The sequence below is a fragment of the Sus scrofa genome, chromosome 12, assembly GCF_054392235.1.
Source record: "Sus scrofa isolate SSC_HxYL_T2T_F1_AM1 chromosome 12, Sscrofa_HxYL_maternal_Yorkshire_Landrace_v2.0, whole genome shotgun sequence".
NCBI lineage: Eukaryota > Metazoa > Chordata > Mammalia > Artiodactyla > Suidae > Sus > Sus scrofa.
In genome coordinates, this window is record NC_139394.1 from 23086760 (window position 1) to 23114076 (window position 27317).

Here is a 27317-nt window from a genome sequence, read left to right on the forward strand (position 1 = left end):
TTTTATTTTCTTTAAAACTACTTCCCCCAGACTGAAGAGGTACTAATCTCCTAATGCTAATATTATCAAGGCTTTGTAAAGAAGTTCAGCTTAACTCTATTCATTACCTTCCTAATTTCAATCATATTCTGTCTTAACATTCCAGACTATATTCAAAGATGCCTTCTTGGAGTTCCCGTTGTGGCTCGGTGGTTAACGAATCCAACTAGGAACCATGAGGTTGCAGGTTCCATCCCTGGTCTCACTCAGTGCGTTAAGGATCCAGCGTTGCTGTGAGCTGTGGTTTAGGTCGAAGATACGGCTCGGATCCCACATTGCTGTGGCTGTGGCGTAGGCCTACGGCTACAGCTCTGATTCGACCCCTAGCCTGGGAACCTCCATATGCTGCTGGTGCAGCACTAGAAAAGACCAAAAAAAAAAGATGCCTTCTTTTCACAGCTGCCCATCTATAAACTTTCAGATTTATTTTAATAAAAGTAGGCTGGGGAGTTCCCGTCGTGGCGCAGTGGTTAACGAATCTGACTAGGAACCATGAGGTTGCAGGTTCGGTCCCTGCCCTTGCTCAGTGGGTTAACGATCCAGCGTTGCCGTGAGCTGTGGTGTAGGTTGCAGATGCGGCTCGGATCCCGCGTTGCTGTGGCTCTGGAGTAGGCCGGTGGCTACAGCTCCGATTAGACCCCTAGCCTGGGAACCTCCATGTGCCGTGGAAGCGGCCCAAAGAAATAGCAAAAAAGACAAAAAAAAAAAAAAAAAAGTAGACTGGGTGTCAAAAAGAGGCAATTTCAAACATAAGTATAGAAAAAAATGAATGAACAATTTTATCCCCTAAACAGAGATAAAACTTAGAAATCCAGGAAAACAAATCACTATGTGACCTAAGAAGGTTATTTTAGAAATACCTGCTTTGGATTCCAAACCATATGAGTAGAAACTATGTAAAAATACAAATACATGTAAATGAAAAAATGATGTAAAAATGAGAGTAACTATCAAACCTGATCTTCAATTTCCATTATTGTCATTACAATTTTTTGGGGAAAAAAACTTCACAACATCGGTTGGAGTTCCTGCTGTGGCACAGTGGATTAGGAATCTGACTGACTATAGCGGCTCAAGTCTCTGCAGAGGTGGGGGGTTCAATCCCTGCCCCCGTGAAATGGGTTAAAGGATCCAGTGTTGCCCCAGCTGCAGTGTAGATAGCTGGTATGGCTCAGATTCAATCCCTGGCCCGGGAACTTCCATATGCTGCAGGTGCAACCATTTTAAAAAAACATAAGAGGAAAACCTTATATTGCTTACGTGCTGGCCTTACTAGGTATTATAACAGACTCTAATTTTAATAATTAGATTAGATTTTAATGACTTACAATGACTTCTAAAAGTTTAGGAGTAAAATGATGGAAAATGGGCATTTTATAAAACAAGCACTGTTCAGCACAAAAGGAATCTGTTAACATCTTAATTCTGATGTGGATTAAAGAAATAAACTGGATTTTAGTACAATCTGTTAAAAACTGCCAACAAGCAAAGAAGCTAAGAAAGGAAAATAAGATATACCAATCTACTCTGTAGAAATGTGATTCTATTTAGTACCTTTGTCCTTCTTGAAGTCCAGTGCATCTTGCTTATCTGTGACAATTTCCTTCATGTTAACAACACTTCGGTGGATTAGCTGGCGAAGGATTTTGATCTCACGAATGGCTGTGATTGGGAAGCCCTCTTTTTCATTGTCCAGTCTCACCTTCTTCAGAGCTACTAGCTCTCCTGCCACAACAAATTCAAACTGTTATATTATCAATTAGCATTTCTTAGCCACCATCATGAACCACCTAAAATAAGCTCTAGCTGTGAGAGACGGACTAAAGGCCTATTTAAATGCTACATGCCAGATGCTTTTCTATTGTTTTTAAAATAAAAAATCTCAGGAATTCCCACTGTGGTGCAGTAGGTTAAAGATCTGGTGTTGTCTCCATGGCGGCTCAGGTGGCAGCTGCGGCCAGATTTGATCCCTTGGCCCAACAACATCTAATGCCACCAGTGCTGCAAAAAACAAAAAACAAAAAAAAAACAGACAAAACCATGTTCACTTTCTTTGATTTTTTAAGACTTTAAATTTTTTTTTTTTTTTTTTTTTTTTTTTTTTGCCTTTTTGCTTTTTCTAGGTCTGTTCCCGCGGCATATGAAGATTCCCAGGCTAGGGGTCTAATCGGAGCTGTAGCCACCGGCCTATACCACAACCACAGCAACATGGGATCCGAGCCTCGTCTGCAACCTACACAGCTCACAGCAAGGCTGGATCTTTAACCCACTGAGCAAGGCCAGAGATCGAACCCGAAACCTCATGGTTCTTAGTCAGATTCATTAACCACTGAGCCACGACGGAAACTCCAAGACTTTAAAATTTTAATTCAATATTTGGTTAGGCCTAAAAATTTTGGATTATTAAAACATAGCAATAATTCAACTACTTCATTTTATCTTTAAGAACCAAACCTCTACCAAAAAACAACTTATACATTTTATTTTTAGCTTCTCTTATTAAATTCTCAGCAATTTGACTATAAAACATTTACAAAAGAACAACCAGAAGAAAGGTTTTCCTAGACAGTAATAATTATACTATTCTTTTGGAAAATTTTAGTCTTTTTAATAACTTTTGGAGACCAAATTAGAACTCAAAATTTACTTTTGCTAAAATCTACTTAAGACATCAATATTGCTAAATTTTTAACCTTCTGACATGAAGAATTCTGTGGCAACATTTACCTGTATCTTTGTCCTTGGCTTTATATACTTGGCCATAGGTTCCCTCTCCAATAATCCCAATAATGTCAAACTTGTCCACACAGCGTTTCCCCCAGTCACTTTCTGTTTGTCTTCTTTCTCCGTAACGAGGACAACAAATTCTAAAAAGAGCGAAACAAAATTAAAAACAGACAAAAAAGTTATTTTTAAAAATTAAGTGTATTCAGGAGTTCCCTTGTGGTGCAGCAGGTGAAGGACCCAGCATTGTCACTGCAGAGGGCTGCTGTGGCATGGGTTCCATCCCTGGCCCAGGAACTTCCACATGCAGTGGGTGTAGCAAAAAAAAAAAAAAAAAAAGCGCATTCAAAGAAGAAAACAGAATTATTATTACTATTTTTTTTAGGGCCACACCACAGCATATGGAAGTTCCCAGGATAGGGGTTGAATAAGAGCTGGAGCTGCGAGCCTGTACCACAGCCACAGCCATGCCAGATCTGAGCCAAACTTGTGACCTACATCACAGCTCATGGCTACGCTGTATCCTTAACCCACTGAGTGAAGCCAGGGATCGAATCCATGTCCTCCTGGATACCAGTTGGGTTCATTATTGCTGAGCCATGACAGAACCCCCAGAATTCTTTCACGATGATTTCTTTGGCTCCTGAGTCTTTTATCAGTTTCTTTATTAAAAAGGCAATAATCAAATGATATGAAAATAGTTTAAACAGTCTCTGACAGTGGCTAAGACAGATTTTTTTTGCTTTAGAAGGAAATAAGATCAATTAACAATAGATTTGCTGCTTACTTCTAACCTCTATTGAGTACTGGCTTCCTCAACTATAGATTGGGAAAATAATCCCTACATCATAGGGTTACTGTGAAAGTATAATATGAGGCTTTGGCAATAATATGTGATCAATAAATAGCAACTTTTTATTACTAAGATTCTACTACATTTATGGCATGTTAATTTTCGTAGTTTAGAAAAAAAAATTCTCACAGCTACTAATTTTTCATTAATGTGTACATTACTCCGAATAAAAGGCATTTTTTCTTCTTTAATACTCTAGGTATTATGAATCAAAAGATACAATGGCATCAATGTTCATGGTACATTTGCATCTGGAAAACTACTGCTTTTCTAAAAAATACAGTGAGGTATCCATGCAGATGAAAGGCTTTTAAACATTAAAATAAGATCTACATTTAGGCCTAATCTTAGATGATCCCATTGGTACAGGCTGTGGAAGAGCAATATTAAGGCCCAAAAGTAAGAAAGCTATAATTAAGGACGAGTTCTTCCAAAAACTTACTTTGGTCTCTTTTTGTATGGTTGCTGAGGTGGTGTGATTGCCTTTGGTTCTGGAGAGTCTGGGGGAGATGGATCCCCACCAGGGAGCTCTGGAGGGAGAGGGAGGTCTGTGAGTAGGTGACGTGGCCTTTGTTCCTTCTCTTTCTTTACAGGTTTTGAAGGTAGGGTTTCTTTTGGACTAAACAACAGAGAAAAGAAAAGAAAAAAATCACAATTACTTAAAGGTTGTGCAAATAAAACTTTTCAAAGATTGTAACATCTATTAAAAGATTACAAACATTTTACTTTAAAGGGAAAAAAACCCAGAAGTATAACAAATAAATGGAGTTTATCAGAGTTAGATACTTGGATCTTGCAGAAAAACAAAAAACTACATTTAAAAACAATTTAAAAATCTAGGATATTATTTGTAGATCCTTTAATGAACTTCTTCTTTAACATCCTCCCTAAAATTCTATCTGGATTTTTTTTAGTGAGATGAAATAAAATGCAGGAAATTATCTTAAATTTGCAAAGTACCACTGCAATTCATGGAACCACCAAACCTATTCTATATATTAACCAGGAGAGACTTAAATAACGATTGAAAGCCCAACAATGTAATATATTGCTAAAGATGTGGAGAGAAAATTGGAAAAAGCCAACAGTATTTCAGAATGTTTTGTAAGAAATACGGCTAAGCTTGAAATCAAAAGTAGTGGGAAATATACTGATTTAATTGGTTTGGAAGCAAAAGGCAACCACATCTGGCCAGCCAAAATGGATAAATAACCCTCAAACTAAAAACCTAAAGAGAAAGAGTCCAAGAGACTATTTCAGAATCATTAAAGCACTGGTAACAGAAGGCCTCCCATAACAATCAACAAATTATAATAGTCCGTGGGGAAAACAAAAGGGATGGCTTTTCTGAAATAGAAAATTCAGTTTAGAGTTCTTGTCGTGGCTCAGTGGTAAGGAACCCAATTAGTATCCATGGGGATGCAGGTTCGATTCCTTGACTTGCTCAGTGGGTTAAGTATATGCCGTTGCCATGAGCTGTGGCGTAGGTCGCAGACGTGGCTCAGAGTTCCCATTGTGGTACAGCAGAAACGAATGTGACTAGGAACCATGAGGTTGTAGGTTCAATCCCTGGCCTTGCTTAGTAGATTAAGGATTCGGCATTACCGTGAGCTGTGTGTAGGTCACAGATGTGGCTCGGATCCTGTGTTGCTGTTGTGGCCGTGGTGTAGGCCAGTGCCTATAGCTCTGATTTGACTCCTAGCCTGGGAACCTCCATATGCCATGGTGCGGCCCTAAAAAGCGGGAGAAAAAAAAAAAATCCCCCAAAAAAGAAAATAAAAATAAAAGGACCTGAGACTGCTAACCATGGTAGGAACCTCCTCTACTTTTTACAAGTGGTTATAGAAAAAAGAGTTTTCATGAATACTTTCATTGAACATAGAACTTTCATAAAGAACAGATCTCATAGTTCACTTTGTGGTGCAGTGGGTTAAAGGACTGGTGTTGCTGTAGCTGGGGCATAGGTCAAAGCTGTGGCTGTGGCTCAGATTCAATCCCTAGGCTGGGGAACTTCCATGTGCCATGGGTGCAAATATTAAAAAAAAAAAAAAAAAAAGATCTCTTGCAATTTATCGTTTTCATTTTTCATTTTTTGCTTTTTGGGATGTACCTGTGGCACATGGAGGCTCCCAGGCTAGGGGTCGAATCAGAGCTACAGCTGCTGGCCTATACCATAGCAACGCCAGATTTGAGCCACATCTGCGACCTACGCCACAGCTCATGGCAATACTGGATCCTTAACCCACTGAGCAAGGCCAGGGATCGAACCCACAACCTCATAGTTCCCAGTCAGATTCACTTCTGCTGTGCCACAATGGGAACGCTGCAATTTATCTTTTTAAAGCAAATGGCTGCCCTCTGTGTTTGAAACACAATCTGAAAAGCTACTTCCTACCAATTTTCATCATTTTAATTTCTTACAAGTCAGACAGAATAACAGAAGTTAGTTTGTACTACATCAACCACAACTGGGGTAGTCAAGGGAACACAAAACAATCACCTAAAACTTTCTGTTAAATTATTGATAGAGATGAACACACATCATCATAATCTGCATTAAGATTTGGGGACAAAACCTGTTACTAGAAAACTTTTTTTGAGACAGAATGCCATATAGATTTTTTAAATTTCCCCAATTTTTAAGACATTCAAGGAAAGAAAATTCCTAATTTTTCAATTACCAAGATCAAAATATTCTTTATAAATTTCAATTTCTCACAATTCATAAATAGATTGGTCTTACATCAGGAGAATCAAATTATCTGAATTCTTTCACCATCATTTCATGTAAGTTCAGTCTATGTTTTATATTTAGGTCTCATTTTCTCTGAAGTTTATGGGTTTTAATATTGTTTGCTATTGTGAAAAGGTACACTGCTTCTGAAAAATTGTATTTTTAGCATGTTTATTTCAGGAAAGAAAGAGTGACAGGGTATGTACTACCAGTTTAGGGTACACAAGTTAAACATATTATAAATTACAAATGTACCAAAAACCTTGGAAAAATGATGGCCCATAAAACTGCAATGCTTAACAACATTATGGTCTTTAGCATTTAAGGTATGGCACTCAAATAAAGCTCTACATAGTTCTGAGGACATGCGGTACATGAAAAGAAAATCTAAAATAAAGGAGCAGAAACTAAACATCTAGTCATTACTTAGAAAGATTCAGTACCAGGGAAGTGCTGATCTACACTATCAATATCAGTATTTCCTGGTTCTCCATTTATACTTGTAGATGGGTTTCCATGTGGTGAGATGGTTGCATAATGCTTGTATATAATTAAAAAAAAAAAAAAAAAAAAAAAAAAAAAAAAAGGTAGCCAAGCTCCAAGACTGCACAAATTTTAGAATCTGGAGAGTTTACTGGAACTTATGATGATGGGATTTAATCTGTAGGTACAATATAATAAATAAATAATTATATATTTTACTAAATTAATAAATTAACTATAATCTCTAATAAATCTTTATTGTTAATAAACATATGAACTTAATATTCAAAAAGAAAATTCTGGAGTTCCCGTCGTGGCGCAGTGGTTAACGAATCCGACTAGGAACCATGAGGTCGCGGGTTCGGTCCCTGCCCTTGCTCAGTGGGTTAACGATCCGGCGTTGCCGTGAGCTGTGGTGTAGGTCGCAGACGCGGCTCGGATCCCGCGTTGCTGTGGCTCTGGCGTAGGCTGGTGGCTACAGCTCCGATTCAACCCCTAGCCTGGGAACCTCCATATGCCGCGGGAGCGGCCCAAGAAATAGCAACAACAGCAACAACAACAACAACAGACCAAAAGACAAAAGACAAAAAAAAAAAAAAAAAAAAAAAGAAAATTCTTATTTTAAAAATTTAAAATAAACTACTTTAAATATGCTTATTTATCTCCTTCCCCTTAAAACATGTTGTTTAAAAGTGATTTTTTTAAACTTCTACTAAAAATGAGTTGAATACATTAAAACCAGAAATTGTTTCAGCACTGTAATAGAAACCAAGCTTTCTATCAGCAAAATCCTATATCAAATTGGAATGCTTACATAGGTTTTTTACTACAAGAGTTCAATACTTTAAAAACACAGCCTTTAAGAAAAATGCAGACTTTACTGAAGTCTGATAAAACTCCAAATGAACCAGTCTAAAAAAAAAAAAAAAATAAAGAAGAGATTTTATTTTATTCTTTTTTTTTTTTTTTTGTCTTTTTTTTTGCTATTTCTTGGGCCGCTCCAGTGGCATATGGAGGTTCCCCAGCTAGGGGTCTAATCGGAGCTGCAGCCCCGGCCTACGCCAGAGCCATAGCAACACGGGATCCAAGCCGCGTCTGCAACCTACACCACAGCTCACGGCAACGCCGGATCGTTAACCCACTGAGCAAGGGCAGGGATCGAACCTGCAACCTCATGGTTCCTAGTCGGATTTGTTAACCACTGCGCCACGACGGGAACTCCCTATTTTATTCTTTTTTAGGGCTACCCATAGCATACGGAAGCTCCCAGGCTAGTGGTCGAATGGGAGCTACAGTTGCTGGCCTACACCACAGCCACAGCAATGGCTAGATTCAAGCCGGGTTTGTGACCTACACCATAGCTCATGGCAATGCCAGATCCTTAACCCACTGAGCAAGGCCAGGGATGGAAACCTGGGTGCTCATGGATACTAGTAGGGTTTGTTACCACTGAGCCATGACTGGAACTCCAAAGAGGAGATTTAAAAAACCCTACCTGGTTAACTGAAAATTTAAAGAATATACAGATGAACTCCTTAAAAGCAGCAGATCCCCATGAATAGCTATGTTCATAAGGAATGTACTATTCCTCAAAGGTGGATGTTTGGCAGCCTTTGCTTCTTGAAACCGAGCATTGTAGGCCACGAATCAGAAAAGTTTTTGCAATACCATTAATTACATTTGCTCCTGCATGTGATACCTAGTTAATACACTCCTGACCAATACATATGTTTGAAAGAAAAGTTTCATTCTTTTTCTAAAAGGACAAATCCTATAATACAAGCTTTATGTCATCCATGTGCCAAACGATTTTTTTTTTGCCTTTTTGTCTTTTCTAGGGCCACACCTGAGACACAGGGAGGTTCTCAGGCCAGGGGTCCAGTTGGAGCTGCAGCCGCCGGCCTAGGCCAGAGCCACAGCAATGCGGGATCCAAGCCAGGTCTGCAACCTACAGCACAGTTCATGGCAACGCCAGATCCTTAACCCACTGAGCGAGGCCAGGGATTGAACCCGCAACCTCATGGTTCCTAGTCGGATTCGTTAACCACTGCGCCATGACGGGAACAATTTCTTAATTACATGCCTGAAGTCATTTCACATAAGCTCTGACCCTGGCTCCTGCAGTAGTTTTACTTATTCAAATAATCAATATTTAATGACTGGATTGTTTTATATTTAAAGCATTGCAGGCAATAAAGAGATGTATAAGTCACATTCTCAACATTTAAGCTTTTGCAGCCTCACGAGAGATAGAGAGGAATATGAGTTCCATGTGCAACTCTTAGATTCCTTCCTGAAAAGTTTCCTTACATAAAATTATTGTTCACGTAAAAGATAGGTGCAGCTAGTACATGGGTAGGGTGACACCAAATAAATATATAAAGACAAAAAAAAGAAACTATCTTGAATTTTAAATTAGTACACAGTGGAAGTTCATGTCAAGGCTCAGTGGAAACCAACCTGACTAGTATGCATGGGGATGTGGGTTTGATCCCTGACCCTGCTTTAGTGGGTTACGGACCTGGTGTTGCCGAGAGCTATGGTGTAGATCGCATATGTGGCCTGGATCCTGTGTTGATGTGGCTGTGGCATAGGCGGGCAAGTGCAGCTCAGATTGGACCCCTAGCCTAGGAATCTCCATATGCCATGGGTGTGGCCGTAAAAAGAAAATAAATAAATAAATTAGTACATAGCAAAAACATAAAACTGATAGTGGAAAAAATCTTCACTTCCATTCTTCTACTTTTAATAAGGACTATTAGGTAAAACAGCTATACTTTCAGAATCAGAATTGATACATAACAAAAACAGTCTTTCTCACTTCATTCTTTCTTACACATTCTTAAAGACAGCCACACATACTCAAATAAGCACTGAATGGCCTTTACCCTACATTTGAAATCTAAAAAATAGAAATCTCTTTGTGCCTTCTATCAAAATTATTTCAGCTCTGGTTCTGGAAATCTGCACTCTATGCTGATACATGACATGTAGGTTCAACGGCTATTTGGTTAGCACAGTATAAATTTCAAAACGAAGATTCTTTGCCTCTTTGACATTGTTTTAGCCACTATGTAAACAATTTTTTTTTTTTGGCTGCACCTGCAGCATGCCTAACAAACCTGTGCCACAGCAGCAACCCAAGCCACTTCAGTGACAATGCCAAATTCTTAACCTGTTGTGCCACAAGAGAACTCCTAAACTAACATTTAAACAAGGTTCTTGCGGCTAGACAGTGGCCTTGGATCCCTTTGGATGATACTCAATTATTTCTTTTTCCAACAAAAATTATAAAAATACATAGTTTAGAAGTTCCTGTCGTTTGGTGCAGCAGAAACGAATCCGACTAGGAAGCAAGAGGTTGTGGGTTCGCTGCCTGGCCTCACTCAGTGGGTTAAGGATTCCGCGTTGCTGTGGCTGTGGTGTAGGCCGGCAGCTGTAGCTCTGATTCGACCCTTACCCTGAGAACCTCCATATGCTGCAAGTGCGGCCCTAAAAATAAATAAATAAATAAATAAATAATAGTTTTTATCCACAAGAAGTATATTGCATACTTCAAATTTTTCTATATAAATTTCAGGTTCTGTTCTTCTCCTTTGTAGTTCTTGGGATATGGCAGAATTCATAAAATATTAATATGAGAAACAGGGGAGTTCCCGTCATGGAGCAGTGGTTAACGAATCCAATTAGGAACCATGAGGTTGCAGGTTCAATCCCTGGCCTTGCTCAGTGGATTAAGGATCTGGCGTTGCCGTGAGCTGTCATGTAGGTCGCAGATGCGGCTCGGATCCTGCGTTGCTATGGCTCTGGTGTAGGCCGGTGACTATAGCTCTGATTCAACCCCTAGCCTGGGAACCTCCATATGCCGCAGTAGCGGCCCTAGAAAAGGCAAAAAGACCAAAAAAAATTACAAAAAAAAAAAAAATTAGAAACAGCATGTAGAATTTTTCTTTAAAATGAATTAGTAATGAATAGTAATGGAGGTTTTTTGGGTTTTTTTTTACAGGTTTTTCTGCTTTTTAGGGCCACACCTACAGCAATATGGAGGTTCCCAAGCTAGGGGTTGAATCAGAGCTACAGCTACAGCAATGTGGGATCCGAGCCTCATCTGTCACCTTCACCACAGCTCACGGCAATGCCGCATCCTTAACCCGCTGAGCGAGGCCAGGGATCAAACCTCTGTCCTCATGGATGCTAGTCAGATTCATTAACTGCTGAGCCATGACAGGAACTCCTGGAGCTATTTTTTTAAATCGTCTTTTTCCTTCTCATTTATTGCACTGTGCCTTCTTAAAAAGCACAGAGGGTGGTCTTAAAAAATATAAATCTAAAGGGCTGAACTATATCACCATTCTAACCAGTGTTATCACTTGGGAAGTAATGGAAGTTGAGAACTGGTCACAAACATAAAATATTTTGTGCTTAAAATGAAAGTTTGGGAGTTCCCATCGTGGCGCAGTGGTTAACGAATCCGACTAGGAACCATGAGGTTGCGGGTTCGGTCCCTGCCCTTGCTCAGTGGTTTAACGATCCGGTGTTGCTGTGAGCTGTGGTGTACGCTGCAGACGCGGCTCAGATCCCGCGTTGCTGTGGCTCTAGTGTAGGCTAGTGGCTACAGCTCTGATTAGACCCCTAGCCTGGGAACCTCCATATGCCATGGGATCGGCCCAAGAAATAGCAAAAAGACAAAAAAAAAAAAAAAAAAGAAAGTTTGTTACAATAAATGAAATTCATATCTTCCCGAAAAAGAAGGCAGGATCTCCACAGAAAAAACAGTAACACAAAGATTGTCATGGCATTTGCTACTGCTAAATCATGTTTGTTTGGTGGTACTTGCCTAGCTAGGCCTGCCGAGAAATTAAACAAATATATTTTCTAATACTTTTCATGAAATCAGATTCATGCTTCACATCTTTTCAGTTCTCAATACTCAGAGGACTCATTAAAATTAGAGCTCTTGGGAGTTCCCATCGTGGCGCAGTGGTTAACGAATCCGACTAGGAACCATGAGGTTGCGGGTTCGATCCCTGCCCTTGCTCAGTGGGTTAACAATCCGGTGTTGCCGTGAGCTGTGGTGTAGGTTGCAGACGCGGCTCAGATGCCGCGTTGCTGCGGCTCTGGTGTAGGCTGGCGGCTACAGCTCCAATTAGACCCCTAGCCTGGGAACCTCCATATGCCGCGGGAGCGGCCCAAGAAATGGCAAAAAGACCAAAAAAAAAAAAAAAAATTAGAGCTCTTTCCATCACCCCATTGTGAATTTATATTCTAATTAGCAAAGATTCTACATATTGTTCTTTTGCTTCTTATAGAATAATTTTTTTTAAAGTAGCACTTTTCCTGTGTCAGGAGAAAAAAAAAGTTTTTATAAGACATTTTTGAGACCACTGAGAATATTTAATATTATTATTATTGTTGTTTATATGCTATTAATATTATTTTATAAAATTAATGATAAGCTTTTTAGGGTGATAAAGATATTTTGATTATACAGAAAAATGTTGGGAGTTCCCGTTGAGGCTTGGCAGTTAACGAATCCGTCTAGGATCCATTAGGATGCAGGTTCAATCCCTGGCCTCGCTCAGTGGGTTAAGGATCTGGCATTGCGTGAGCTGTAGTAAAGGTCACAGATGAGGACTGGATCCCACATTATTGCAGCTGTGGCACAGGCCGGCAGCTGTAGCTCCGACCGGACCCCTAGCCTGGGAACCTCCATATACCGTTGGTTTGGCCCTAAAAAGACAAAAAAAAGAAAAAGAAAAATGTTGCTAGGAAAGACATGCTAAAGTATATTCAGAAGTGTCATGATATCTACAGTTAAAACAAATGTGGCAAAGAGTTAACAATTGGTGAATCTAGGTAAAGAATATAAGAGTAGTAATCATATTCTCTTAATTTTCCTTCACTTATTTAACATTAAAATTTTTTAAATTTTGAATCAAAATTATCAATAAGTACACTTGTAAGAAAAAGGGTTACTGGAGCTCATACTGTAATTCTTTTTTCCTGATGTCATACATAAGGACGTTTCCACTAAAAACCAAACACTGAAGGCGTTTCCTATTCATGAAAGCATTCTAAATAGTCATTCATTAGAGCAATTTTGACAAAGCTTGAGAACAGAAAATACATTACACTTAGATAAGTAGGGTTAAATTTTTCCAGTTAACTATGGAACTTACCTATCTATGTCATCATCTCCAGGTAATAAGGGTGGGAGAGGCAGAGGAGGCAACGTTGAAGTTTTTAGATGTGGAATAGCAGCTGTTACAGATACTTGAGTCTTCACAGAAACCTGTACAGGGGGCTGAGAATTTGCCTGAGAGGACAGAGTAGATGTCCGTGGGTGAGTAGAAGGGGGCAAAGTTGAAGTACTAGAAGCAAGAACCTGACTAAATGCTGGTTGGGGAGGAGGCAGAGGTGGTTGCTGTGGAATAGCTGGTAGTGGAGGCAAAGGTGGCAAGGGGGGTGTCTGAGGTGGAGGGGTAGTAGTTGGTAAAGGAGGTGGAGAAGTAACTGTGGGGAGAGGTGGAAGGATCTCCTTTTCAGACGTCTCTGTCTCTTTTGGAGTAACAATCTCCTCTTTCAGTGCTACAGGTTTAGAGTCTTTCGTTGCCTGTACTTTCAAATCTTTTAGGACAGGATGCTTCTCAGAGTTCTCATCCGACTTTACTTTCCCTGTGTCTAAAGAATTTTTGACCTCTGTGTTTAGATGTGTTACATTCACCAGTTCAGTATCTGGGGCAGATTTTTCCAATTTTACACCCCTGGGTAACTTTTTAGACTCCAAGCCTGAATCCTTAGCTTCTACTGAACTGTTCTCTTTTCTAGGCAAAAATATAGGTGAACCCTTGGATTCCTTTCCATCCATTTTTGCTGCAGCAGCAGCTGCTGCTCTTTCCTTCTTTTTCCTACTGAGTTCAGCTCCCAAGCTGGAGTTCAACGGAAGCCTGACAGGTGAGATACTGGAATGTCGACTGCGTGACCCGGATCTCTTCTTTTTACTATGGGAAGATGAGTGTCTTGAATACACAGGACTTCTACTTCTAGACTTCATGGATTTTCTACTGGAAAAGAAAAAAGTAGTTTAAGATGAATAGATCACAACAATATAGAAGAAAATAGAACAGTTTAACTATGGAGAACTGTAACTTAAAAAACCTGCTTTGAGTATTTAGCAATCTTTTTTTTTTTTTTTTTTTTTTTGTCCTTTTTGCTATTTCTTGGGCCACTCCTGCGGCATATGGAGGTTCCCAGGCTAGGAGTCGAATCGGAGCTATAGCTGCCGGCCTACGCCAGAGCCGCAGCAACACGGGATCTGAGCCGCATCTGCAACCTACACCACAGCTCACGGCAACGCCAGATCGTTAACCCACTGAGCAAGGGCAGGGACCGAACCCGCAACCTCATGGTTCTTAGTCGGTTTCGTTAACCACTGCGCCACCACGGGAACTCCGAGTATTTAGCAATCTTAAAAAGAGATTAGGTACCATCAAATAATAATAATAACATATCAACAGCATCAGTTCATCAGTTTTAACAAATACAAGATGTTAACAATAGTGGAACTGAGTACAAGGACATAAAAGAATTCTTTGTATTATCTTCACAATTTTTCTATAAACTGTGAGTTCCCACTGTGGCACAGTGGGTTAATGATCCGGCTTGTCTCTGTGGAGGTGCAGGTTTGATCCCCAGCCAGGTTCAGTGGGTTAAGGATCTGGCATTATTTGGTATAAGTTGCAGCTCCAGCTCAGATTCATTCCCTGGCCCAGGAACTTCCATATACCGGGCAGGGGGGAATGCAAAAAAGAAAAGAACAAAACAAAACAAAAAACTGTTCTTGGAGTTGTGTGGTGGCCTAGCAGTTAAGGGTCCTGTGTCACCAATGCTATGGCACAGGTCTGATCCCTGGTTCAGGAACTTCTGCATGCCATGGGCATGACCAAAAACAAACGAACCCCCCCCCCAAAAAAAATTGTTTTTACTTTAAAATTAGATTAAAAGGAAATCCTGCATGGCAATATATACAACATATTTCAGTCTTTCTAACACTATGCCAGATCCCTCAACTCACCTTGCAGGGCCAGGCCTCAAACCTGCAACCTGGTGCTACAGAGGCGCCACTGATCCCATTGTGCCACAGCATAAACTCTACAGTGATTAGGGGTTTTTTTTGGCATATGGAAGTTCCCAGGCTCGGGGTCAAATTGGAACTACAGGTGCCACCCTAAGCCACGGCCACACCAGATCCGAGCCACATCTGCAACCTACACTACAGCTCACAGGAATGCCAGATCCTTAACCCACTGATCGAGGCCAAGAATCAAACCTGCATCCTGTGGATACAAGTTCCGTATCGTGAGCCACAATAGGAATTTCACAATGATTACTTTTAGAATTTTGGTTTAAATATGTGATAAAGGAAAAACATGATTTTTGGGTGGTCACACCTATGGCAAACGGAAGTTCCTGGGCCAGGTATCAAATCCAAGCTGCAACTAAGACCTATGCCACAGATGCAGCAACGCCAGATCCTTAACCCACTGTGCCACAGCAAGAACTCCTGAAAACATGATTTGTAAAAGTCATATTTAATGCTAAAGGTGGGTTTATCAAAAGAAACCGGCATGCTTCACCAAAACCTAATTTTACCTTTTTTTTTTTTTTTTGCTTTTTAGGGCCAACCTGAGGCATATGGAGGTTCCCAGGCTAGGGGTCGAATAAGAGCTGAAGCTGCCAGCCTATGCCACAGCCACAGCAACTCAGATCCCAGATATGTCTGCAACCCACATGATAGCTCATGGCAACACCAGATGTGTAACCCACTAAGCAAGGCCAGGGATCAAACCGGTGTCCTCATGGATACTAGTCGGACTGTTTCCACCGCTCCATGATAGGAACTCCTCACCATGACAGGAACTCCTCCAAAACCCACATTTTTTATTTTTATTTTTTTTGTCTTTTAGGGCCGCACCAGCAGCATACGGAGGTTCCCAGGCTAGGGGTCAAATCAGAGCTGTAGCTGCCAGCCTACACCACAGCTCATGGCAACACCAGATTCTTAACCCACTGAGCAAGGCCAGGGATTGAACCTGTATCTTCATGGATGCTAGTCAGATTCGTTAACCACTGAGCCTCGAAGGCAACTCCCAAAACCTACATTTTTTTAAACTGGAGAGTTATTTAATTGAAAAATCCCAAGAAAAGATTTTTGTCCCTTGTATCCTCAGTTTATAATTAAGTTGTGCCTATACTAAACAAACCCCTGAGATATAAGAGTTAGGATTTAAAAACTAGATAAACTAGGAGTTCTCTTGTGGCACAGCAGGTTAAGGACCCAGTGTTTCACTGTAGTGGCTTGGGGTGCTGCTGTGGCAAAGGTTTGATCCCTGGCCCAGGAACTTCCACATACCATAGGCATGGCCAAGAAAACCCAAATGAAAAAACGAGATAAACTGAAAAAACTGTCTTACCAAAACAATTTATTAGAACTTCTCAAAACTATGATGCTTCTAGTACTTTCAAATATAAAATTATTCCCAATCAACTTTTTAGAAACTCATACAGCAAGGTAATACTGCATGTTCAATTAATTTTATTCATCATTAAAGAATGATTGGGAAGTCAAATCTGGGAGCTTATAAGGCAGATTATTCTAAATTGAAACCCAAACCCTCATTATTTCTTTTTGCTTTTTAATAAAGCCTAATGTGGAGTTCCCGTCGTGGCGCAGTGGTTAGCGAATCCGACTAAGAACCATGAGGTTGCAGGTTCGGTCCCTGCCCTTGCTCAGTGGGTTAACGATCTGGCGTTGCCGTGAGCTGTGGTGTAGGTTGCAGACGCGGCTCGGATCCCGCGTTGCTGTGGCTCTGGCGTAGGCCGGTGGCTACAGCTCCGATTGGACCCCTAGCCTGGGAACCTCCATATGCCGCGGGAGCGGCCCAAGAAATAGCAACAATAACAACAACAACAACAACAACAAAAAAAAAAAAAGACAAAAGACAAAAAAAAATAAATAAATAAAATAAAGCCTAATGTGCTCAGGCTTCAACGTGAAGGGAACAAAAAATTGGCATGAAAAACGTGACTAGACAAAATATCATTTGCCCAGTAGTCTAAAACAAATTGTTCCCATTCCAGATCTTCAGTATTTTCTTTTACCTTTGATCACTGGTAAGAACTTACGTGATTCAAGTTCCCGTTGTGGCGCAGTGGTTAATGAATCCGACTAGGAACCATGAGGTTGATGGGTTCGGTCCCTGGCCTTGCTCAGTGGGTTAAAGGATCCGGCATTGCCCTGAGCTGTGGTGTAGGTTGCAGACGCGGCTCGGATCCCGCGTTGCTGCGGCTCTGGCGTAGGCCGGCAGCTATAGCTCCGATTTGACCCCTAGCCTGGGAACCTCCATATGCCGCAGGAGCGGCCCAAGAAATAGCAAAAAGACAAAAAAAAAGAACTTATGTGATTCAAAATGTTTCAAAAGGGAGTTCCCACTGTGGCTCAGTGGAAACCAACCCGGCTAGTATCCATGAGGATGGAGGTCCAATCCCTGGCCCTGTTCAGTGGGTTAAGGATCTGGCATTGCTGCAGCTGTGGCGTAGGCCGGCAGCTGCAGCTCCTATTCAACCTCTAGCCTGGGAACTTCCATATGCTGCACCTGTGGCCCTAAAAGCAACAAACAAAAACCCCCCAAAAACAAAACTTTCCAAAACAAATAGCATATGCATAGTAGAGGAAACAACTCACATGATGTTAGTCATGATTTTCTTATACCTATAATGTTTTCTGGAAATGTGCTTCAAAAAGCTAGTTAAAATAAAAAGTCATCATTGGAATCAAAGTACTCAAAAACAATAACAACAATGTATATATGGGAATTCTTGCTGTGGCTCAGTAGGTTAGGAATCCAACTGCATCGGCTTGGGTCACTGAAGAGGCAGAGGTTCGATTCTCAGAGGTGTGGGTTCAATCCCCGGCTTGATGCCATAGGTTTAAGGATCTGGCACTGCTGCAGCTTGGATTCAATCCCTGGCACAGGGACTTCCATATGCCATGGGTGTGGCCATAAAAAAAACAACCAAAAAAAACAAAAAGTATACAAGAATATAAGGATATAGAACAATGAAAGTAGTTAAATGAATTTACCAAATATCCATTTAGCCTCAAGAAAACTAATACCTCTCTTATAAATGGCTACCACAAGACATTTTCTCTGCTTGAATTATAGGCTGAGATAAAACTAGTATCTCTATCTCGGGATAACAGTAATGTCAGAGACCATGCATATAAACCAGTTTCTTTCATTTTTCAGCATGACTAAATCTTCCTAAGGAACTCTACTACAAACTTCAACCTCTGAACAGAAGCCTACTGTTAATAGGACATTTGGATGGCCATATACTTCCGGTATTTTTAGTTATACAAAATGTTACATTTGAGTTCCAGACCCATTATTTGGGGCGGGGGTGCGGTAAATAGGGGACAACAAATAGGTAAATGCAGGCAACAAGAAAAAATTTATCTTCAAAAAACAAATGTATTTTTCCCTGAATTAAGTTAGGTTCCACCCATTTGAAATGAAACCACTACTATTAATCACCACTAATTTGGTGGATGCAAAGACCTTGCATTTCTGACAAAACATTTTCAGTCTTTTAAATGATATTGCTTAATTTTGACTGTCCCTCTCAAAGAAAAAATACAGAGAATACCCTAAAAAGGATCTGTATGTTTGTCTACTCTGACTCCAAGAAATTTTTGTACTTATTGTTTGTACACACAACTAAAAACGTGTATGTGACTCCAGGATTATTATGTAGAGTTTATATTTGTGCCCTATACTATCACATTGTGTCTCCAATTCTTTCTTGATTTATTTTCACCATTATTGCACCAGTTCCGACTGAGTAGTGGAAGAGAGACTGAGGTCTGAATCCAAAAGGAATCGTTGCAAAACAGCAGTTTTTACTGAAACTCATTCTGGGTTTTAGCCTCAATGCAATTCTGTATTCCCAAACCCTGCAACAATAAAATATCTCAGAACAGCCTTAATGAAACTACTCCCATAAGAAAACAAATATTGAGAATATTTCTCATGTTTCCTTAAAAAACTAAGCAATTTTACAAATGGTACACTCGAGACATCCAATTCACTGTATATAAATTTTACCCCTCATCCCTCCCCCCCAAAAAAAGTGAACCCTGAAATGTTTACAGTGGAGTATACTGATGTCTGCAATTTACTTTGGGATGAATCAAAACAAATGAAAAGATGCCTGATGGAATGATGCACAGGGATGATAAAATAACCAATATTAACTGCAGAATCTAGGTAGTACATATTTGAGTCCTAAGTACAATTTTTTCAACTTTTCTGTTTGAAAAATTGTAATAAAATGGAGGGGAAAAGCCTAAGTAAGGAACATTATACTCTGAAAGCTAGGAACTCGCACAGCTTGATGAATTCAAACTAGTTTATGAATTATAATTTTAAATCAGCAAAAATTACATTGACATATAAAAGACATAAATGGATTTTTCCAATTATCATAATTTCTCTTGTGTTCAACATTTTCCTCACTCACAGAAAGAATTTACTGATAGGCACTGTGCTATGCACTTCACGTTCATCAGTTAATCCTCACAACTCTAGTAGTTACTCTCATTTTACACATACAGAAAATATTTACCAAAGTTCACAAAGCAAGACTAGGATTCCACTCAGGTATAACCCCAAAAGAGCCCAAGTTCTGCTTTTGTGGAAAATGGTAAAGTCTACAAAAAGGGAGGTGCATCTCATCACAGAGGAACAAGAACAGTTATCTTTAGACAATTCACTCCAACAATTAAGTATCAAATTAACATGCCTTTCTCACAAAAATATCACTGTGAAGGTACTACTACCATTTTTTTAACAGAAAGATACTGAAATTGCCTGTGGTCACAAGATAGGTCAACGGTGATGCTATAAAGAAAATCAAATTATCTTTGGAACCAATTTCTGTTAAGCTATACCATCAGAGGGAAAAGGACTAATCGGCTGAATTTTCACTAGAAACATCAGATAAAAGAAGATAGGAGTCCTGTATAAGTTATCAAAAAATTATCAATTAGGAAATAAACTTATGGGTTTGGAGACTCAGTGGATAACACAAATGATAGATGACCTAGGCAAACAGCCTTGAGACAATACAAATGAAAATTTGTAACTTCTTACTTCTTTTTAATCAGGCTCAATGAAGCCTAAAGCACTAATACTAAAGTGATTTTTAAAATTTTAAGACAAGGCAACCCAAATAGCTGGGAACCAGTATCAATCCGATGCAATGAAGTAAGCAGAAGCCTATGATTTTACTCACAGACGCTTACAGCTGAAGATCCCACCACTGGAAGTACCTACCTTTAGCAGCAGTAGGCATGTGAATACTCCTCCACCTCTCCAATTCTGGGTTAAGAAGAGACCAGACTCACCTACATGATGACTAGTGAAGCCAAGTGTTCTAGTCAATGATCAATACCGGGAACTTCAACAGAATGTTAACTTCTCTAATAGCTCCTCACAACCCACCGTAAGAAAGAAAGGACTGTTAGACAAGACAAACAGCTCACCTGGGGAGAGGACTCCGGCTCAGAGACCGCTTGCTCAGGAATGGGCTGCTGGACCGCCTTCGACCGTAAGGGCTTGGTGATCTCCCACTGTAAGAGCCACTCCTTTCATAGCTGGATGAACGTCGCCGGCTATAGGGACTCACGGACCTCTGTCTTCTACTGTAGGGACTGGGTGACCGGGTGCTGGATTGGTAGGCCGAAGGCTCCTTGTAAGGTGGGCTGACGGACTGCCTTCTTGAGGTACTTCCCGGACTCTTCTTGTAGGAGTCATAATTGCTAGAAGTGTGAGATCTTGGGGGACTAAGGTCATAATCTTGGCCATAAGAAGCTCCTGACGGGCTATCATCTTGCTTGGGGCTATCCAACCATTTCCGGTGGGGACTCCTGGACCTCCGTTTGGGGCTGTCCACTGTTTTGTAACTTTTGGGTGTTTCCCTTTTCCGATGACTTTTACTCCGGTCTTTGTGCCCAGACTTCAACTCACGTTCTTTCCGGGTCTTCTCCTTATGGAGTTTGGATGACCTGGATTCCTTGTTGCTGCTGCTTTTGGAGATCTGCGCCTTCCCATGGTCATCATTCTCCTCATTTGAACGCTTCGAAGTTCCTGATACCCGGTCCTTCATCGATCCCGACTTGCTAAAGGTTTCCAGGTTTTTTTCTTTCTCTGTCTGTTTAGTTTTTAGTAAGTCCCGGGAACGTCTGTGCTGATGGTGACGGTGTTTGTGCAGTCGGTCACTCCGATCAGTCCCGCGACGTTCATCATTCTCCCTCCTGTCCAGTTTGAAGGCCATGTCGTCAGAGAAGGTATCAGAATCTGAGCTAATGTCATCATACTCCACCAAAGGTTTGATAATTGTACCCAAAGGTGCTGCTTCGGGGGTCACCAACCCCATGTCTTTGGAGTGCTTGGACTTATGCCGCTTGTGCTTCGACACCAAGCGGTGACGCTCTCTGCTGTTGGAGCTGCCACCTCCCGATGACGGCTGCAAAGTTCCAGAAGCTCCTCCGCTCCCGTCCTTCTTGCCCCCATGTCTCTCTGGATTGGGCATTCCCTTTCCCCAGGCCTCAAAAAGGGGAAAAAGTTCCCCAGCACTCCAAAAAGTAACCCCCACCCTCCCCCCCAACCCCAGCCCCACGCCTACAAAATCACCCCTACAAGGGGGTGGGGAGGGAAGGGACGGTAGCCCAGGCTCCTCCTCCCTCCCGACTCCTCAGCACCCTCCTACATGAGGTAGGGGGTGAAGGAGCCAGAGAAGAAATGAGAGTTCCTCAGCAGTGGAGTTGTGAGACAACGGACTGCCGCTCGAGTCTGTTTCCCCTCCAACTCCAGCCGAGCCAATCCTCAGGCCTAGGCGCCCAGGAAGGAGGTCGAGGAAGTAGGAAGCCGGCGGCCCGGGGCTGTGGGGCCGACTCGGGCTCTGGGGCCCTGTGAGGACTGCGCGGGCCCTTCCCCTACCCGGTAGCCCGGCTCGGGGCGGCTTCCTGTCGCTGGGGTCCCGCGACCTAGGCGCCTCACACCCCCTTTGTCCCTCGCTCTTGAGGGAGCCCCGTTTCTAGCTTCCGCCTCACCTCAATACCTCACACACTCACTCGCTCCCTCACACAGACTCACAGTCACACACTAGGTTAAACCGAAACGGCACTTGGAGGAGCGGGGGGAGGGGGGTAATCCCGAGAAGTATCGCGAGAATATGCCCAACTCTCGCGGTACTTCGTGCTTCTCGTTCACCTCTCGCGGCTGCTTGCTCAAACAACGCGAGAGCAGGTCCCCGGCCAGAAACGCGTTCCGCCAGATTCTCGCGATAAGATCCCGGCTTCCCATTCGAGCAAAGCTTTATTGGGTCTAGGATGATCTTTTAAATTCAAAACTTTATTAATAACTCATTGAACAAAAACGTGTTCTCAGGCGCCAGCGCAAACTAATTTTTGCATGCTTTGTAACAACTCTCTTAAGTACCAGGATGAAAATAATGTCAACAGAACAAAGGACAAATGTGAGGACATTTCAACCCAAGTCCCTAAGTGTTAACAATTCTTCCCACTTGTATATACTACTACGTGCATTATCTCTAATTCTCTATTTCTCATACTACCCTGCAAAACACGATTTCCTTATCCCTATTTTACCGATAAGGAAACCCAGTCTCAGAAGAGCTAAATAACTCACTCAAGGTGACAAAGTTGGTCCATCAAGGGCCAAAAAAAGAGATTCAAATTCTTGTCCGACACTATACTACAAGCTCTTTCATTGTGTGGCACTAACCCTTTCAACTGCTTAAAGACTTGAATGCTCATCACCTCTTGAGATCATCTTATGACTCTTTAGGAATCATTTAGCCTTTTATTTTCACAGAGGATTATAATTACAAACAAGCAAAGCATAATATTCATGAACGAGACAAAAATCTTACACTTCCCTTCCTTTTTATTTTTCAAAACTCCTTAGCACATATTAACTCATTCCATCTTCACAACTTTCCTCTGAAATAGGGTTGTGATAGTGAGAAGACTAAGGCACAGGGAAGCTAAGTGACTTGTCCAGGCTTTCTCATTGTTTACTTCAGTAAACATGTATCTGTAAGACAAAGTTCCTTCTCTGTGTAACAGTGCCACTGAGGGTCCTCAAGTAGAATATGGACAATGTACTCATACACAAGAAGATATTAGGTGATATGTTCCCTTGTGGTGCAGTGGCTTTAGGACCTGGCATTGTCACTGCAGTGACTCAGATCGCTGCTATAGCAAGGGTTCAATCTCTAGCCCAAAAACTTCCACATGCTACTGGAATGCAAAATAATAATAATAATAATGTGATAAATGTTCGAAGAATATAAGAATGATAAACAGCAGTGTGAAGTTTCAAAAGGAGATTAGGAGTGATAAAAGAAAGCATTATAAAAGTAGGACATTTAGGGAGTTCCCATCATGGCACAGCGGAAACAATCCAACTAGGAACGATGAGGTTAGGGGTTCTATCCCTGGCCTCGCTCAGTGGGTTAAGAATCCAGCATTGCCACGAGCTGGGTAGGTCGCAGACCCGGCTCGGATCTGGCGATGCTGTGGCTGTGGCATGGGCCAGCGGCTACAGCTCCAATTGGACCCCTAGCCTGGGAACTTCCATATGCCATGGGTGTAGCTCTAAAAAGATTCCCCCCCAACAAAGAAGTAGGACATTTAGGAGTTACCTCTGGGGTGCAACCAGATTGGTGGTGTCTGTGCAGCATCAGGACACAGGTTCAATCCCCTGCCTGGCATACTGATCTAGCACTGCTTCTTATGATAGGTTGCAACTGTGGCAGGGATCTGATCCTTGGTCTGGGAACTCTATTTGATGAGGTGGCTAAACAAGAAAAAAAAATGGGACATTTGAGTTGGCCCAGGAAGAGTACATAGGATTTGTATATGCAAAGAGGGGAACACCAGCCAGTAGGTTAGAAGCCAGAAAACATTTTGAATGAAGGCAGAAAAGCTGACTCTCAAAATCACTCCCTGGAGGTGTTCATATTGCTTGGATTACATGAGTACCAAAAAAATTTTACCTAAATGTTTAAGTCCACATATCTTGATAAAAAAAAAAAACTTTTTCATGACAACTTTTAAATAATCTATGGAAGTAAAATTAATACTATCAAGAAAAAAAGAAATAAGTACTGGAACTCAAGTGTGGTAACTCCCAATTTATTGCTGCAAGAAGGCCTGGATGTAAATGTCTCCACCAGTGTCTGACATAATGGCAGATGTCATGGGACTTAATGGATAATTAGATTAAATGACTGGCCTACTTTATTAAACATTGGCATGAGTTCACCAAAATTATTCCCATTCTTTTCCTATCTTTTAAATGAGATCATAAAGCTCCAGCTGTGGCCTCTCAGGTTAAGGATCTGGCATTGCCACAGCTGTGGCTAGGATTCAATCCCTGGCCTGGGAACTTCCATATGCTTCAGGTGTGGCCAAAAATAATAAATAAATAAGATCAATTTTTGACACAGAGTGCACCCACAATCCACAGTAAAATAGAAAAGGGGGGCAGAAGATGGAATTGTGGAGTTCCCTCTGTGGCTCTGCACTTAAACCTGATTAGCATCCACGAGGACGCAGGTTCAGTCCCTGGCTTTGCTCAGTGGGTTAAGGATCTGGCATTGCTGTGAGATGTGGTGTAGGTCGAAGAGGCAGCTGGGATCCGGCATTGCCATGGCTGTGGCATAGGTGGGCAGCTGCAGCTCCAATTTGACCCCTAGCCTGGGAACCTCCATATGCCCTAAAAATACCCCCCCCCAAAAAAGCAGAAGCAGCAGATGGAATTGTGATTATGTGTCAAATCTTGAAAAATAAAATTCATCACCCATGAGCTCCTGCTGAAGTGCAACGAGATCCGTCATCACTCAGGAGCACTGGAACACAGATTCAACCCCTGACCCCACAGAGTGGGTTAAAGATCCAGTGTTGTCCCAGAGACACAACTGTGGCTCGGATCTGATCCCTATCCTGGGAGCTCCATATGCCCCAGGGGGGTGGCCAAAATATGAAAAAAATAAGTTCATCATCCAAATTAATTCATCATTCCAGAAGTGGAAACTTTCTTTTTGTGCGTGTGTTGGTTTGTTTTGTTTTGTTTTTTTCTTTTCTGCTGCACCCATAGCATATGGAAGTTCCTGGGCCAGGGACTTGAATCCAAGCCACAGCTCCAGGAATAATGGACCCACCATGCTGGGTTGGGGATCCAATTCATGCCTCAGCCAAAACTTGAGCCGCTGCAGATCCTTAAACCTACAGCACCACAGCAGGAACTCCAGAAACTTTATTTCCTTTTTTTTTTTTTTCCTCAGGGCCACACCTGTGGGACATGGAAGTTCTCAGGCTGCTAGAGGTCGAATCAGACTGCAACTGCCAGCCTACACCACAGCCACAGCAATGCCAGATCCGAACAGCACCTACAACCTACACAGAGCTCATGGCAACACTGGATCCTTTAACCCACTGAACAAGGCCAGTGATCAAACTTGCATCCTCTTGGATACTAGCTGGGTTTGTTACCACTGAGCCACAATGGGAATTCCCAGTTTGTTAGTTTAGATTTTAGGTTTCAAGAATCCTCTGAAGTCTCCCTCAAAGCTTAGTCATTTAAAATTTGTCCGTTGTCCTTCCCTTATCACACATGAAAATTATGTGTACCCTGAATGCTTGTTTCATGGGTTTTTTTTTTAGGCCCACAGGTGCGGCATATGGAAATTCACACAACTTGCAGCAACACCGGGTCTTTAACCCACTGAGAGAGGCAGAGACTGAACCCACATCCTCGTGCATATTAGTCAGGTTCATTTCCACTGAGCCACAGCAGGAACTCCAATGCTTTTCTTGTTTGTCTTTTGTCTCTTCAGGGCTGCACCTGTGGCATATGGAGGTTCCCAGGCTAGGGGTTGAATTGGAGCTGTTGCTGCTGGCCTACCCTACAGCCACAGCAATGCCAGATCCTAGCTGCGTCTGTGACCTACACCACAGCTCGTGGCAACACCGGATCCTTAACCCACTGAGCAGGGCCAGGGATCGAGCCCGCAACCGCATGGTTCCTAGTCAGATTCATTTCCACTGTGTCACAATGGGAATTCCAATGCTTTTCTTATTTAATGATATGTCTCTTCTGTCTTTACTTTTAGATTACAAATTTTCCAACAATGTCATTTCATCTGCATTTTCAGATGAGAAATAATAACTTATTCTATTCTGTGACCAAAATTTGGTTAAATTTACTCTGTTTTCAAGTCATAAGGTTTAACATTTCCTAGCTCTACTTAGTACAGATGTTATTGTTTATTTGTACAGAAAGCTTGCACAAGGAAGTGTAGCTGTGTATCCAATAGTGACACCTCAGGTAAAAGATAATTTAACAAAAACTTTTTTTTTTTTTGGTCTTTTTGCCGTTTCTTGAGCTGCTCCCGCAGCATATGGAGGTTCCCAGGCCAGGGGTCCAGTCAGAGCTGTAGCTGCCGGCCTACGCCAGAGCCACAGCAACTCAGGATACAAGCCACATCTATTGATGGCTTGGACTACATTTTCAACTTTATATTACTAGTGCCTGGAGTACTCCCTGTGGTGCAGGGTGCTGCAGTCAAACTCCTGCTGAATCTGACTGCAGGAGTACGCATGTGGCTCAGTGGAAAGGAGCCCAACTAGTATCCATGAGGATGTAGGTTTGATCCCTGGCCTTACTCAGTGGGTTAAAGATCCTATGTTATTATTATTATTATTATTATTTTTGCCTTTTTGCTATTTCTTTGGGCCGCTCCCGCGACATATGGAGGCTCCCAGGCTAGGGGTCGAATCGGAGCTGTAGCCACTGGCCTACGCCAGAGCCACAACAACTCAGGATCCGAGCCGTGTCTGCAACCTACACCACAGCTCAGCGCAACGCCGGATCATTAACCCACTGAGCAAGGGCAGGGACCGAACCTGCAACCTCATGGTTCCTAGTCGGATTCGTTAACCACTGCGCCACGATGGGAACTCCAAAGATCCGACATTATTGAGAGCGGCAGTGTAGGTCTCAGATTAGGCTCAAATCTGGCATTGCTGTGACTGTGGTGTAATTCACAGGTGTGGCTCAGAGTCAATCCCTGGCCCAGGAACTTCCATATACTATGACTACAGTCATAAAAAAAAGTATCGGTTCCTAAGACACAAGTATGAGGGACTCCATAGATGCTGTTTTGTTTTGTTTTCTTTTGTTTTTTGCTTTTTAGGGCCACACGCATGGCGTATGGAGGTTCTCAGGCTGGGGGTAGAATAGGAGCTACAGCTGCTGGCCTATACCACAGCCACAGCAATGCAAGATCTGAACAGCATCTGCAACCTACTCCACAGCTCACAGCAATGCCAGA

The 27317-nt window shown here is 41.8% G+C and overlaps 1 protein-coding gene across 48 annotated transcripts in view; it reads right to left on the bottom strand.

Annotated features, from left to right (window-relative positions):
* Positions 1-22080, bottom strand: part of CDK12 (cyclin dependent kinase 12) — an 85939-nt gene extending 63859 nt beyond the window's left edge. For 24 of the 48 annotated variants that reach the window (XM_084984544.1, XM_084984534.1, XM_084984535.1 and 21 more), the window contains exons 1-5: positions 20440-22080; positions 13013-13897; positions 4059-4235; positions 2767-2906; positions 1594-1764 (exon numbers count right to left, since the gene is read on the bottom strand). In XM_084984544.1, the coding sequence (XP_084840670.1) occupies positions 1594-1764; positions 2767-2906; positions 4059-4235; positions 13013-13897; positions 20440-21488 (2422 nt within the window). In that variant the 5' untranslated portion in view covers positions 21489-22080. Of the gene's footprint in view, positions 1-1593; positions 1765-2766; positions 2907-4058; positions 4236-13012; positions 14065-15009; positions 15284-15486; positions 15926-17473 lie in introns of those variants that run through there. The other 24 variants (XM_084984557.1, XM_084984552.1, XM_084984559.1 and 21 more) reach the window with 5 other exon arrangements.
* Between the last annotated feature and the right edge of the window lie 5237 nt (positions 22081-27317).